This window comes from Daphnia carinata, chromosome 6, assembly GCF_022539665.2.
Source record: "Daphnia carinata strain CSIRO-1 chromosome 6, CSIRO_AGI_Dcar_HiC_V3, whole genome shotgun sequence".
NCBI classification, from domain to species: Eukaryota; Metazoa; Arthropoda; class Branchiopoda; order Diplostraca; family Daphniidae; genus Daphnia; species Daphnia carinata.
Window position 1 is genome coordinate 3,884,264 of NC_081336.1, and position 14,896 is coordinate 3,899,159.

The following is a 14,896-nucleotide window of genomic DNA, read 5'->3' on the forward strand; positions in this document are numbered from 1 at the left end:
AAAAAGAGATGGTTTAATATTATTTAATAACTTATTTTTTTTTTTGTAGTTCAATTTATGAATTTTTCCTAATACAGAGATATATTAGCATGCCACAAAATTTCTGCTAATCAATCAATTTCCATTATTTTTTTTGTAGTATTCTCTTCGAGACTAATTATTTTTAAAAAACGTTATGTGATAATCAACGCAACCGGCACATTATAAGAAAATCACAAAAAAAACTACCTGAAATACTATTCACTGCCATTCGGTATTTTTCAGGTTTTATCCGGGCGAAGTTAGCAATTCCAATGCTCAAACGGTTGAATAAATAGCTAGAAATCCGGTAGAGGTGGTCTCATCGTCCGATGTCAATCTAACAAGCATTTGATTTGTGGACGAGTTGACTGTAAAAGGCAAACTTGCTGATCCAGATTTCTCCAATAGCAACAGAGAATTTACCGTAGGTCCATCGTACACCTGAAAAATTTGCATTCATGAAATGAATACGATTTTGCTTACGCTGCATAGATCTATACTGCTTAGACGCTTCTTACATATAGGAAGTCAAATCCTTCCTGTGTTTCCAGCAAAGCGAACAGAAGGCTAATCTTCGTATGGGGTGCAGTGACGATATTCCAACGAAAATCGACTAAATTTGGGTATGAGGCTGGGTAGTTAGGACTTTTAATCGTTCCTGACGTTGCCGCAAGGCCATCAATGATTGTAGTTATGAGTTTTATCTGCAAAATGAGAAGCGAAATAATTTTAAACTTTAAAAGGCTCGTACGGGACTTCAAATAGTTTACGGTGTTGACGTGCCAGTTGAAAGTATTCTGGTGTGCGCCTTGTTCCGGCCAGTTCATCCGTACCATCATTTTTTTATTTACTGAGTATATTACTCGTGATGGCTGAGTTGAAAGGCCTTTATCGTCCCAAAGTACTCGACCGGATGTGTTCCAACCATCATACACCTGTTCAAGGTAAATCGTGGGAAACAAAATAGAAAATTAGAAATGTGATGAATTTGCAAAATAAATTTTATGCCGTGCAGTCATGATGAGGTTCTTGTCCAATGTTGCGAACTTATTAATCGACGTGTTCCTCTTGTTATCGAACTTTTCTTTTAGTACAATTATTCCATCGTGGTGTGCAGCCTCCACAAACCAAATGCAGTCTGAAACCGGACTAGTGAGAGAACTCGATGACGAAATGATACCATCACCATGGATGTAACCTCCGCAACCTGATGCAGCCAAAATTACTCTTTAGCTGTAGAAATTTACATAAGTAGATTGTGGCAAGATCAAACCGGAAGTAAAGGGATGTTCCTTATCAAATACCTATTAAGACATCCAATAAAAAACATAAGCCTGATTCATTTTAAGTTGTTAGTCTTAACTTACACTTGCGTAGAAAATGTCCACTCCATAGCTTTGATCGTAATAAGATGGAAATTCTACATAAAGATTGTTTGACGACGATCGAACTGACTTTGGTTTAGTTGAGCCACTATGGGACAAAAGGAGAGGACTTGTTGAATATGGTCCGTCATAAACCTTTTTGCCAAAATGCATTAGTCAAGTTTGCTTTTCACTCGTGGTATCTTGCACTAAATGCATGATATAAGTTAATTCATTAACGTTACCCTACCTTCAGAAAGTGGTTTTCTTTGGTGCGGAATTTACTGAATGCAAGCCAAATGGTATGGTTCGCTTGTACACTAATCGCAGTAATGGATTTTTGTACCAGGTGCATCAAATTGTGTTTGTGGATATCTTCATCTGGTTTTGTTATCGATGCAGAAGAGATATGGCCAAAATTTGTGGTTTGCTGATTACAAGACATGGAATACTCTTATTGAATAAAAATATAAATGCGGATTAATTTGTGCAAGCTCAATGGACGATACGGAAATCTTACGACAGTCGTAGTGTTCATCAGAGCCATCAAGGCAATCGTACGTCCCATCACAGACAAGTTCGTTGGGAATACATTGCCGACCGCATTGAAATCCATCGTTGCACTGCACATCCGTTATACGTTATACAAAGATACAATTTTAAAAATCTGTGCGCAAGTGAACAAAAATGGTATGAGTACTCACTGGTGGTGGTTGATTTCCGATAAACCAAAATTTCCGACTTTTGGCACAATGCAGCTCATCCACTCCCGATTCGCAATCTTTTTCTCTGTTGCAAATTTTATCGTTATCAAGACATCCGCTAGTTTTTGTAGCACCAAACGCGGAGGCATAAGGATCAAGTTGATCGATAATTCCTCGACAGAAGAACTTTTGCGACGAACAGCGCCACAAGCCTTCAAAAGAAGTTTTCGGGCTGATGCCTGTGAAAAGAAAAATCTAATTCAGAGTTCTTCAAAGTTTTTATGAATGAAATATTTCAGTTAATGGATTCTTAAGGAATTTCAGAGAAAGCCGACTGAACTTTTCTGTGATACCTCGTTGAGATGTGAAAGTTTCCAACATAAAAGGTTCTGCACTGATAGACGCATTTGAATACTCCGATTTTATCTCGAACGTATACTTTCTACATGCGTCTAACGATTTCCATTCGACTGGACAGGTAGAGCAGGCAGACAAATTGACTGAGAACAGGTTCATTTCATGTGATTGTTGATTCAGACAACGGCGTGGAACTTTGACGAATGAATTTTCTCGTTCGGGAACACCCAGTAGTTCTCCATCCTAGGATAGATTTCTTTTACTAGGAGAAATCACGCGTAGAAAAAGATTTTCTCTTTATAGTACCGGAAAGATTTTCAAGTTCGCCGCCGTCAATTCAGAAGCACAACCGGAACTATCCGTCCAGTTTAGGATGATCGATGTCTCACCTGGATCCTTTCTCAGACCGACGTCGCTTTTGGAGAGAACCAAACATACAGAATGGCCTAACACAAAACAAAATTTTTATACCATTTCTTTTTCTTTTTCTAACATTTTAATATACAAGATTTTTAGGCTATTATGGTGAATCACGTGTCATTACCTGCTGGTTGATTTCCTGCCTGTACTGTCCCGAGTATGCCCACAACGATGAAAACACTTGATAAGCAGAAACCATGACGCAACTCCATGGTGGCAACGAAATAAACACTTGTGTACAAAGTTGTTACAGTACCACAAACAAGTAAAACTTAACGAAATGGCACGATTTTATGTGCTCACTTGTTTGTCTAACTGTTGTTTTAACAGGTTGGTTAAAATTTAGCACGTAAGCAATCCAACAAACTGGGCACCAGTGAATACCTTAAGGTGGTATTCAGCACTAATGGTAGTCGTAAAAATAAGGAAAAAAAAAACCAAACAAAACTCCCCTTTTGTCCTGGGGGAAGGACATGTAAAGATTTTTGTTTCATTTTTTTTTTTATCTGCTTTTTGTACGTCTACCGTCCTTTTGGGGTTTTCCTTGCCGCAATGTTGTTGTAGCCCTTAGCCAAGTTACCTTTACCTATCGACCTCTACCTTATCTGCTTTTTGGGAACAATGACTTTGTATTGCTATTCGGATAGCACCAAGAGTTTGCAACGTTCTTTAGCTACTTTTCGAATAAGTTTTTCTTATGCATGCTGAAATCGTAACGCTCCAACCCAACATTTTTTCATAGGTTAAGTGTTTTTTTATATGAAACTAGAGACCCCACCCCATCAATATGAACTGTAGGAAATTACAATTCGTTGCTGTGATTAGCACAATAGAAATCAAACTGACGAATAGACAGAAAGAAAACCAGGAGAAGAAGTTTTTTCATCTGATACGAACCTAACCAACACTTGATTGGTCGACGAATTCACAACGAACGGTGTTGGAACTAGTCCCGATTCGGTCAGCAATAACGGCGAAAGCAGCGTTGGTCCATCATACACCTATACGTAAAGAAACAAAATGCAAACACTTGTTAATGTCTCATCAAAATGTCATCATATGATTGCTCACGTAAAGGTAATCCGCTCCTGCTTGAGTTTCGAACAGAGCAAATAATAGCCGGACTTTTGAGCCTGGTTCAACTTTAATGCTCCATCGACAATCAATTGAGTTGGGATAAAATGTCGGAAAATTTGGACTTTTTATCGTTCCGTTGTTTTCTTCAAGGTTGTGGTTGCAATGTGGCGTGGATTTCTGTGTGACCACAGCGTAAAATTGATTCCCTGGAACAGGATGTAACTTGGATAGCAACAATATACTTACTTGAGTGGTGATACTCCATGAACGTCCAAGACTTCCAAGCGGCTCCACTCTCCATATTGGTATTTCTATATAAAGCATCATCTTATGTGTGATGGAATAAATCACCACATTGTCCTGTACTCCATATTCTATTCCATCGTATAGGACAAGGCCATCCGTACTCCATCCATCATAAACCTTGGAAAGTTAGAAGTTTCTTACATAGCTCGGACATTTATATCAAATAATCGTACAAAATAAAAGGCTTGCCTTTAAAGTAAGGTAAAGCTTTGAATTCCGAAACGCATCAGCATCAGACATATTTGTCTTCAGTACAAGGGTATCGTCACTTTGCGTGGCTTCTATGTACCAAAAGCAGCCGATACTGAACGCCGTAACCAAAGAACTGGGAATAATGCCGTCACCGTATATATACCCACCGCAGCCTATTAATTATCAACAGATAGTGCCAGAGTAATTTAATTTAGCCATTCCTTAAATAATCACTTTTTATTTTTCCCTTTTTGATTTATTTTTCCTGATTGATAAAAAAAAAAGCTCACCTGGAACAAACTGATAGCCAGTGCTTCTTACCTACAAATAAAACCACATATCAGATATTAACACTAGATTCCAACTATTTCTAGCATAACAACTTACACTTGCGTAGAAAGCTTCAATTCCATAAGTTGTGCTCAGGTAAGACGGAAATTCAACAAATAAATCGTTGGATGATGACCTTACGGATTGTGGCTTAGTAGTTCCGCTGTGCGATAATAATAGGGGGCTTGTTGAATATGGGCCGTCGTAAACCTAATAGCACAAATTTCATTTTTCGTGCTTCGTTGTTGTATGAATATCCTTGTGTTACCTTGACTATGTGTTCGCCTTGGAAGGTGTTAAACCTGTTAAATGTCAGCCAGATGTGATGGGTCGGTTGCACCGATATCAAAACCTTTGTATTTCGAACGGTATCGAAGATTTTATCCGGGTGGATTTCGTATGATGGCATGTGAAACTTCTGAGACGAAAAGTTACCCGAAGGATTGGTGAGCTGTTTACAGGTGTTCCCTGAGCCAAATGAAATTTAGAACCGACTTATCAATTTGTTTCCAAAATTCAAGATGCATTTTGATAACACGTAAACTTACCGCAATCAGGACCCTCGTCGGAGCCATCCAGGCAATCATATTTGCCATTGCACACCAATTCTTTAGGTATGCATTGCCGTCCGCATTGAAACCCACCATAATAATGGCAATCCTAGAGCGCACGTTATCGTAGCGTGGGACAATAGGGAGCATATTTATTTGGTAAAACATCAATGGTAAAGGGGAATACTTACGTCTTGTTCACAGTAGCGTTCGTCAATCTCTGAGTCACAATCAACGTCATTATTACAAACATACTCGGTTATATGCATACAACCCCCGTAGCACAAATAGTGTTTCCTTGGGCATATTAAAAACACGCTGTCTGTAACCGTTGAGAAATCGCCTGTTTTTGTAACAACCCAAAAGAGTTAGACGCAAGTTAGCACAAGCCATTACAGTATAAAACAGTATGCATAAGCCACTTTTAATATTATAACCCTTCATGTAAACCTTCTTGTTCCGTGAAGATCTCAAACGACGAAGAAAGACCATTCCAAGTGGCTGAGTACTGGGGAGTCATGTCAACGCTGTATTTCCGACAGGCATCCAAGGGTTTCCAGCCGATTGGGCATGTGAGCTCGTTCGTTGCCAATGCCAAGGAGAACAGGTTTTCCTCTCCTTTAGGCTGTTTGAAACAACTGCGAGGAATAACGACAGTTGCGTTCGCTTTTCCCTCTATGTCTGCAATTCCATCCTTGAAATCAAAAGCCAGGGCAGGTGTCAGCCAAAATCACTAACGAATTAGCAATAGAATGCAAAATGCTCAAAGTATTACTTTAAAGAGTTCCAAGCTGAGAGATGTTAACTGCGGAGCGCAACCGGAGTTGTCTTCCCAATTGAGTGTCAATGAACTTGAATGTGCAGATGCGCTTATTAATGGTTTCAAATGAGCCTTCCCCTTCAACTGTATGTAAGAAATGAGAAAAGATTTTTACCATTCATTGCCATTATCTTCCATAACTAAAATTAACTATAAACATTTTTTTGACCTTTGGCGGGATGACGAGTTCCGTTTGCATCGCTTTCCCCGCGAGTGATTGATAATTTCTAACGACTTCCAAAATGTAAGAGCGACACTGTGTTAGACTTTTGGTCAAAGAAAAGGCACACGCGTTTCCTTTGCCAGCTGAAGATGAAGGTGAGCGGAAGTCAATCGAATACCAGGTTTTCGAAATTTTTTGGAGACATTTTTGAGGGACAAATATGGGAGCTTCCAATGGTACTTTGTACCCGTCAGCGGATTCATAAATCCTAATCCTCACACCTAAGCTAACTTTAACACATTCCGCTGAAGGTATGGGCAATTTAATTTTTAAAGTGTCGTTAGTGAACTCAGCTGCTATTTGTGGAAGCGGTTCGCCACGCGGGTCAGGATCTGAATGAATGCGTTTGTGAATCATAAAATAATTCAATTTGTTTGTATAGCTTTTGGCTATTTACCAGTCGAATTGATGTCCACTAGGTGGGCTAACGAACATTTGACGGCTCTCTTAAGATTATCCACTGCAATGTTTTTGTCTTGTTTATGTCCACCTAGAACCACCAAAATGCAAGAATCTCCAACAGTTACTTGCAAAATAAACAAAGAAACGTTTGGAAAATATCATGATTATCTTTAGTCAGCTTATCTTCCTTAAGAGTACCATTATTCACAGATGGGGCTTTTCTGCTTGATGAATAGATTGTAGAATTTAAGGGCAGGATTGAACTGAATGTTGGATCCTCTTCCAGTATTTCCTTTATTGGTGCAAACACATCACTGGTTTGGCTCAATATGGCTAAGACTATCTTCTTAACAGCCATTTCCATTGCCTCCAACCGAGGATTGAATAATTTGGAACATTCTGCCACATTGCAAATACCTGCAGGTTTAGCGTTATCATTTTCCTCTTGTTCCTCAGACCTAGCTAAAGTAATTAACAAATAAAGGGTAATTATTTGATACCACAATTTCATGGCACATTCACTAATTGTTGATGTTGCTAAGTAATGAAAACTTAAAGAGACTACTGTCCCTGCTGTTTGATGCAAGACTGATCTTTGTCTGGGACACTGACGCAGACAGGGCACGATTTGATACGCAGCAAATGCATGTAACACACACAACACCGCCTCGCACTCTAATATCAAATTCTTGCCCTCCACGAGCTACTGGAGAACGATAGCACTGGTTTCAAATTACCCAACATAATAAACTGGTCTCTTTTTCTAAAGCCATTGAAATTATAGAAAGGAAAGAAACGAGAAGTTACTAAGTACGGGTTTGGCGATTCTTAGTAAGCCCTCTTACGTCAACCTTAATAGGAAACTTAGGACAATATTTTCACTGCCAATATTGTTGTAAGATCACAGGTTTTGAAACCAATTCGGTTATAGGCTTTGTTTCGACTTTAACAATTTTGCAGCGATAACTCACGTACTTTACGAAAGCCGTCTGAGTAACCGACTATTTGCAAATGGCTTCGATGTCGTTTGCAATCAGAATTTAAACTACGTTGATGTATTAATGACTTTAGCAATAGGATGGAATTACCTCAAAACTAAATGCCACTTGGTTTGCAACAATTCTAAGCGTGACCAGACGGTTTGCAGGTAGTCAGCGTGAGGATAGACATTCAGGAATGACATCCGATACGTATGAACCAAGTATGACTGTACACTAGAGAACCAGAAACAATCATACCTTGATGTTACTTGATCTGCATTTAAGAATTCCAGTTCTATAAATGGCTTCAAAGTCTGAAACTTTGTAGACGTGACATGAGTATAAATAGCGACAAAAGTCGGATGATAGAATTGTCTTGTTTCTGCAACAGCAGCAAAAACACGTCGTTGACCCCAAAAAACCTCCAGGTTAGTTATTTAAGTTATTTATGCCTTTAGTTCGTAAAAGCTATACACTTTTCTTGTTAGAGAAATCGTGTAGTACGTTGAATCACAATATTCTCTGAAAATCTCATTTGTAACAGTATTTGATAACGAAACACGTAAGAGAAAGACACTGTAAATGGTGAATGAAAAACTGTGCAAACAGTGCACTGTTGCCACTGTAGGACGAGCAACTAACTGATCTTCGATTCAGTAAAGATTTTTTTTACCGCCAAAAAGACATTGTGTTGTCCTTTTCTGTATTTTACACATTACATTAGCTGCCATTAGAGAGGTCAAAACAGAATCTCACGAGAAAAAAACAAAAGAATAGCGTAAGCCATGCCATAGGTTTACGCAACCGTAGTTGTAGTTAAGGAGGGTTAGACTTAATGTTTTAGCATTTAACTTTGATTTTTAACTAAATTTTCTTCAAATCGTTCTTTCTCGGCATTACATCATCAACTCATTCAGCATATTACTAATGTGTTTCTACATTTTGTTTTCTTTACTTTAAAGGCACAATGAGTTCTCCAATGAATCAATCTGGCTCTCCAGGTAAATCAAGAATTTAATTAATTTAAAAAAAAAAACAGATTGTTGATTCTTCTAATGCTTTAAATCTTTCAGGTATGATGCGTCGTTCAACGATGAATCAACAAGGATCGCCAAGTAACTGGAATAACAATAACATTAGAAATAATTGTGAAAGCTATCTAACTTGAATACTAAACATTTTACAGTCATGTTACGTCATTCCATGAGCGGCAATTCCGGATTGAACAATTTGGCGCATTCGTCGAGCTTTTCTCGTCGCATGAATGACCAAGATGGAATGGGAAACAACGCCGGTGTTAGTCCTGGCGGAAGTAACGCTGCCTATCGCGCATCCTTGGTTTCGCATTACGCCGAAGACTTGGATAGACGTCGTCGTGCTGAACGCGCCGTCGAAGAGTGCCTAACCGACGGAAGTAATTCACCATTTACCTGATTTTATTTACCTTTTGTCTTGACATCTTTTTCATTTTCATTGAAAGTGCCTTCAGACAATTTGAAGATCGATTCCGTTGAGCTGTTTGCTAGGGACAATGCCCGGGAACATCGTACCGACCGTTACGAAGCCGTTCTCGATTCTGGCCGTGTAATTATAATTGATTGTAATCCAGCTATTTTGCATTTGTGCGAAACTAATTTCGTACCGTTTCATAGGAGATTGGGTCACCATCAACCATGGCTATGTCTAGGTCGATGACGAATATGGCATCGATGCCGTCGATGGATTATCGTTCATCGTCTTCGCCGTCTACGGCAGTTCTCCGTCGTGGTCAGCCCTTTTTCATGGCCGTTCGCATGAAGGATCGCAACTTTGATCCTCGTCGTGACGTTCTCCGCGCTGTGTTTACTTTCGGTATCTAGATTTAAATGATTGCACTTGAATGATTGCTTAATCCATCTTTGTTTTGTTAGGCCCAAATCCCCAAGTAACGAAGGGAAGCAAAGTTGTTTTGCCTTTCCGCATGAATCAGCGTGAATTCACCCGCGCTCCACAGAAATGGGACATGAGGGTTCATCAACAGGAGGGTTTCAACATCGCTTTCCAAGTAAAATCAATTTAAAAGTCCAATGAATCTGTTGCTCTATTCATAATTTACCTTCGTTTGCAGATTCATATTCCTGCAAACGCGCTAGTCGGATTATGGCGAGTCAACATCGAAACCACCACCACAACGCCGGGTGCCCGCGTTGACGAATTCCGTTGCAAAGATGACATTTACATCTTGTTCAACCCCTTCTGCCGAGGTTACCTTTTTTAAATTACCATATTTTGATAGCATATAAAAAACTTTGAATTCATACCTTGTTACAGAGGACTCTGTCTACTTGGACGATGAGGAACTACGTAGAGAATATGTCATGAACGATACTGGCAAAGTGTTTGTTGGCACCCACCATCGTCCCAAGGGTCGCCGCTGGATCTACGGACAGTTCTCTGATGTTGCCTTGCCAGCAGCCCAGCTTTTGCTAGGCCAGTCTGGTCTCAACCCAACGGAGAGAGGCAATCCCATCCAAGTTGTCCGCGCCATCGCTTCAATCGTAATCTTTTCTAACTTTCTGTTTCACGATTGTGATAATCTACATTTCAAATTTCACAGATCAATGCCAACGAAGGCTTTGGGTTATTGGAAGGCAAATGGGAGGGCTCATTCGAAGATGGAGTGTGTCCATGGGTATGGACAGGAAGTTCCAAAATCTTTGAACACTATCTACGCAACGGATCTAAGCCAGTCAAATACGGCCAGTGCTGGGTTTTCGCTGCCGTGGCTACTTCAAGTATTATTATTTAAACAGTGTTTAAATATTCAAGAAACTCACTTTAACAATTTACAGTCTTCCGAGCTTTGGGTATTCCTTCTCGTCCCGTTACCAATTTCGTCTCTGCACGTGACACGAATCACACTCTGTCGGTCGACAAGTATTTCGATGTCTTCGGAGATGAGATGAAAGGTGGCCCAGATGGTGACAATCAAGATGCCATTTGGAACTTCCACGCTTGGTATAATGGATATTAAATTTTAGGTAAAAATATTTAACTGACTATTGATTTACTTTAAAGGACTGAAGTATGGATGTCACGCCCCGACCTCCAAACCGGTTGCAATGGCTGGCAGGCAGTTGACCCCACTCCTCCTCCTCAGTACAGGCAGAACAACACAGGAGGTTCTCTAGATAAAAAATGTTAATGATTTTCTTGTGATAGAGTTGTACAAATTCTATTGTTTATGTAGCTGATCCCAAGAGCCGCGGGCCGTTGGCTGTCGAAGCCTTCCGTCGAGGTCCATCTTCGGTTGAGTCTGTCCGTCGCGGAGAAATCGGATTTGCTTTTGATACTCCATATGTATAATGTTTAAATATTCAACCAATACTTTCACTGACTAACCTTTTAATAATCGATTTAAGCTGTTTGCGGAAGTCAATGCTGAAGTCACTCACTTCCAGGAAGACGAGACGTCTCATTGGGGATTCAGGAAGATCCCCGTCAACAACTATCAGTAAACAAAGACTTTTAAAAATGTTACTCGATTAACTAAAATTCATAACCTGATCACTAGGGTTGGCCGTATGATTTTGACGAAGCGACCGGGAGCTGATGACGATGTAAGCGATGCCGACGTGGAAGATATCACTTGCCTTTACAAGACTTTCGATCACGTGTCCCGCTACCAAAGGCAATCCGATGGATGTTTCAGTGCCCACTTTAGTAATTTTTGAATAGTAGTTTCTTTTTAAATCACAATTTAATCAATGGCTTACCTTCAAAGATCAAGGCCTGTCATCGCCATACTTAGAAAGGAGAGATAGGGACAGGGATATGATCCCTTATCCAGGAACATCCGTGCGTCGACTAAGTGCCGTGGACATCGCTCGCAAACCCTGGTACGATGAATCACGTCATCCAGCTGATTCCGGAAACACAGCTGCTGACCGTATGTCGGCCATGAACGCAGCTCGGAGTGTTGAACGAGCTCAGCCCATGTTTGATTCCCGAACACCCAATGACGACGTTCACTTTGATTTGGTTGAGCAAGAAAAAATTTCATGGGGACAGCCCTTCAATCTGCAAGTTCTCATTCAGGTACTTAAAAAATTACGTGCATTTTCAATTTAATGTTCAAACTTTGATTTCGATGTTCCAGAACCGTTCTCAAGAAATGCGAACCATCACGACATATCTATGTGCCAATTCGGTCTATTACACAGGAGTTACTGCTCGCCGTCTTGGCCGAGTCGATCGCCAGTTTGTTCTTCAACCTGGAAACCGTAAAGTTTCTTTATTAATGTCATTAAAGAACAGTTTGCTGATCTATCGTTTTGCCACTTTCAATAGGAGAAACTATTCAGCTCCGTGTAAGCTGGGACGAATACCGTGACAGGGTTGTTGATTACGGCCACATCAAGATCTACGCCATGGCTTCCGTGCAAGAGACTAAGCAATCCTGGAGCACCGAAGACGACTTCCAGCTCGAGAAACCCAAACTGGATATTCAGGTAATTCAGACCGAAATATTATATTACCTGTCAAAAAGAATTAAGAAGAGAAAAAATTTCGATTTCTTTTCACCAGGTTCGTGGAAATCCTCAGATAGGCCAGGATTGCTTCGCCACTTTCTCTTTCATGAATCCCGTCTCAGTTACCCTGACGGAATGCGAGTTCACATTTGAAGGAACCGGTCTTGTTCGTGCCCAGACAGTCAAATACCGGTGAGTTAGCACCTAACGAATTTGCATTAGAATGGCAACATCTGATTGATATTCAAACTTTTCAAAAATTACCTTTTAGTGATGTGAAACCGGGAGAGATGATCAGCTACGTCCAGAAATTCATCCCACGATTCAGTGGCGAGCGCAAACTGGTCGCAACCTTCAACTCTCGCGAACTGGGTGATATTGTCGGCTCCCGCCCTATTCACGTCCGTGACTAAGACACGACCATCTCACACCAATTGCGAAACCCCAACGACATAACATTTTGAGCTTCGAACTTGGACTGCCCTTAAAAAAAAGAACTTTGCAAATTAGTAAAATGACTATCTGGCTTTTGACGATATGCATAGTAATAGTCTTAAGTTTCTGTCATTATATTAACTGCCATTTAAACGCTCTATTTTCCTCCATTTTCTACCGCTGTATGGTTTAGGTTGTTAACATTTGTTGTTATTCTAACTTTCTCGGTGACGGTGTACTCAGCAGGAATAAATTTTCGCCAAGCAGATTTCTTGTGTTTTTCTTGTCATTGATTTTTTTGTTTAGTATCTTGAGTGGGCGACGTAACCTGAACAAAAGAAATTGTTAAACATGAGTGTTCGACGGACAACGAGCGAGGATAAATTTTTACTAAATATGTGGTAGCGTCGGCTTTCTATGAACACACACATTCTAATAAAACATGCAGGTTTGAAAGCGTTTCCCTATTTTAAACATCCCCCCTAGATTTTAGCTATGCCCTACATGTTTTTCAACTGTTTTCACTGGTTGACTTTTTCCTTCGGTACGACTTTTACTTTCCATTATTCTACGCCACTGATGGAAGAACTTGAAATGGCATTAGAAAATCGGTGAAATCAAATAGAAAGTAAATGTTTGTAACATAAGTTTTTTTTAAACCCTTCAAGTTGTGATACCAGATTGACTTTCTCCCTTTCTACTAATATTAGGAAAAATTGAAATTTGATTAGAAATTTCGTGAAATCGAAAATTCGCAATCACAGTAAATTTCAAATCATTTTACCATTCAAAAACAATTACTTACAGACGTTATTGCATTGTAAAACGTACCGGCAAGTAACAATGATGTCGTGACAGTCTAATGTCATCAATTAACGTTCCAGTTTTTACTCACCTCTTTTTGTCACAAATCCGGTCCGGGGGACGGCAGTATATAAAAAGCCGGTTGTCCTCACCGCCTTCTTCGCATTCGACATATGTGAACTCTTCTCGTCGGTCTTGCCTTCCGCAATACCTGTAACCAAAAGTGAATTAAATAAAGAAAAAAAATGGAGGTTAAGCTGACTTCCGCGGCTATTTTTCTGGCCATGCTTGTGACATTTGCTCTTGATAGTGCCCATTCAGACTCATTCATCACACACGAAATTCATCCTAAGCCAACCATCGATAGAGAATCGTCCATCAGCGTGAAAAGTGCACCGTTTACCAAACGTGAGATTCGTGATGTCCCGATTCGAACCGATTTAAGTCCGCCTCTACTCGGAGATTTTTCGACGATTGACGTGAACGATCCCGAAGTCAAGGAGATTGCCAATTTCGCTACGACAGCGATATCTGCCAGCAGCACGGCAGGGCCGTTTCGGCTAATCAGGATAGTAAAGGCCGCGTCACAAGTAGGCATCGGTGCCGTCAATTTCAAGTTGACTTTGGAAGTTAACGGTGCTGATGAAAAGCATATGCGTTGCGAAGTGGTGGTTTTTGACCAATCATTAGTGAAATCATGGACGTCCATCTGTTTTCCCATTGAAAGTACACCAGTAAAGTCCATCGAAGAAGCTAATCTTGATTCCCGTCTTCCGCTCTTACTCGGCTACTCTCCGATTGATACAAACAACGAACAAGTCAATGAAATCGCCAGGTTTGCCACTTTTGCAATATCGGATGCGACAAATTCGGGCCCGTTGCAATTAGTCAACATAATCAAAGCTGAGGTAGAAGCCGTAGCCGGCCAAAACTACAAACTGGTTCTCGAGCTGAACGGTTCCGAAGGAGAAAGCGACGTTTGTGAAGTGGTGGTGTTCGACCAACCATGGACCAAAACGCGCATATTAAGCAAATACAATTGCTTACCAATCAGAACTAAATCAACTGCACCGGACAACGAGGTTAGGCTAAATGTGCCACGACTACCTGCCGCTGAATTGTTTTCTTCAACGGACACTTCTTCGCATAATAAACGTGAAATTTCAACTTTGACCCAAACTGATAAAAGTCCACTTCCACTTGGTGGATTCATGCCGATTAATGTCAACGACGATGAAGTCAGAGAGATTGCAGAATTTGCCAGCAATGCCATATCAATCAGAACTAACGCCGGCCCTATTACTGTGGTCGACATAGTCATGGCTGAATCGCAAGTTGTTGCTGGAAAAAACTACAAACTGACTTTGGAACTTGACGGCACTTCGGGAGAAAAACACCT

General features: G+C 40.3%; 2 protein-coding genes across 3 annotated transcripts; one reads left to right on the top strand and one right to left on the bottom strand.

The window, feature by feature from the left end:
- Positions 1-165: 165 nt before the first annotated feature.
- On the bottom strand, positions 166-7,422 carry LOC130690021 (uncharacterized). 2 transcript variants are annotated; one of them, XR_009421339.1, is made up of 20 exons: positions 6,966-7,422; positions 6,763-6,891; positions 6,312-6,697; positions 6,098-6,226; positions 5,773-6,016; positions 5,514-5,665; positions 5,320-5,431; positions 5,040-5,239; positions 4,829-4,981; positions 4,732-4,762; positions 4,447-4,614; positions 4,190-4,374; positions 3,938-4,120; positions 2,991-3,867; positions 2,753-2,892; positions 2,443-2,689; positions 2,090-2,328; positions 1,906-2,008; positions 1,636-1,838; positions 1,405-1,541 (listed from the first exon to the last, which is right to left on the bottom strand). XR_009421339.1 is itself a non-coding variant. In XM_059495863.1 (14 exons), the coding sequence occupies exons 1-14, from the start codon at positions 7,276-7,278 to the stop codon at positions 298-300; spliced, it is 2,523 nt and encodes an 840-aa protein (XP_059351846.1). In that variant the 5' UTR covers positions 7,279-7,393; the 3' UTR covers positions 166-297. The 2 variants fall into 2 exon arrangements, 1 of the variants encoding a protein (XP_059351846.1); XM_059495863.1 differs by lacking the exons at positions 1,636-1,838; positions 1,906-2,008; positions 2,090-2,328; ... (6 more) ...; positions 4,732-4,762; positions 4,829-4,981 and adding exons at positions 166-462; positions 540-725; positions 792-958; positions 1,037-1,228; positions 1,295-1,325 and having other exon boundaries at positions 1,389-1,541; positions 6,763-6,855; positions 6,966-7,393.
- Positions 7,423-8,106: 684 nt separating this feature from the next.
- Positions 8,107-12,961, top strand: LOC130690018 (hemocyte protein-glutamine gamma-glutamyltransferase-like). Its single transcript, XM_057512975.2, has 20 exons — positions 8,107-8,175; positions 8,710-8,748; positions 8,821-8,862; positions 8,934-9,161; positions 9,228-9,331; positions 9,400-9,598; positions 9,658-9,791; positions 9,855-9,990; positions 10,058-10,284; positions 10,344-10,521; positions 10,579-10,744; positions 10,805-10,908; positions 10,977-11,086; positions 11,149-11,240; positions 11,301-11,449; positions 11,511-11,824; positions 11,886-12,009; positions 12,077-12,237; positions 12,314-12,450; positions 12,530-12,961. Exons 2-20 carry the CDS (start codon positions 8,715-8,717, stop codon positions 12,669-12,671), a joined length of 2,781 nt encoding a protein of 926 aa, XP_057368958.1. The 5' UTR covers positions 8,107-8,175; positions 8,710-8,714; the 3' UTR covers positions 12,672-12,961.
- The last annotated feature ends 1,935 nt before the right edge of the window (positions 12,962-14,896 follow it).

Excerpts from the sequence above, each read along its gene's own strand:
- LOC130690018 (XM_057512975.2), top strand. The coding sequence starts at position 8,715 with ATGAGTTCTCCAATGAATCAATCTGGCTCTCCAG. Across the intron at positions 9,332-9,399 it reads CCGTTCTCGATTCTGGCCGT|GAGATTGGGTCACCATCAAC; the intron begins GTAATTATAATT and ends ACCGTTTCATAG. Across the intron at positions 12,010-12,076 it reads TGTTCTTCAACCTGGAAACC|GAGAAACTATTCAGCTCCGT; the intron begins GTAAAGTTTCTT and ends CACTTTCAATAG.
- LOC130690021 (XM_059495863.1), bottom strand. The coding sequence starts at position 7,278 with ATGAAATTGTGGTATCAAATAATTACCCTTTATTTGTTAATTACTTTA. Across the intron at positions 1,542-5,039 it reads AAGGCGAACACATAGTCAAG|GTTTATGACGGACCATATTC; the intron begins GTAACACAAGGA and ends TTTGGCAAAAAG. Across the intron at positions 1,229-1,294 it reads GGAACATCCCTTTACTTCCG|GTTGCGGAGGTTACATCCAT; the intron begins GTTTGATCTTGC and ends TGGCTGCATCAG.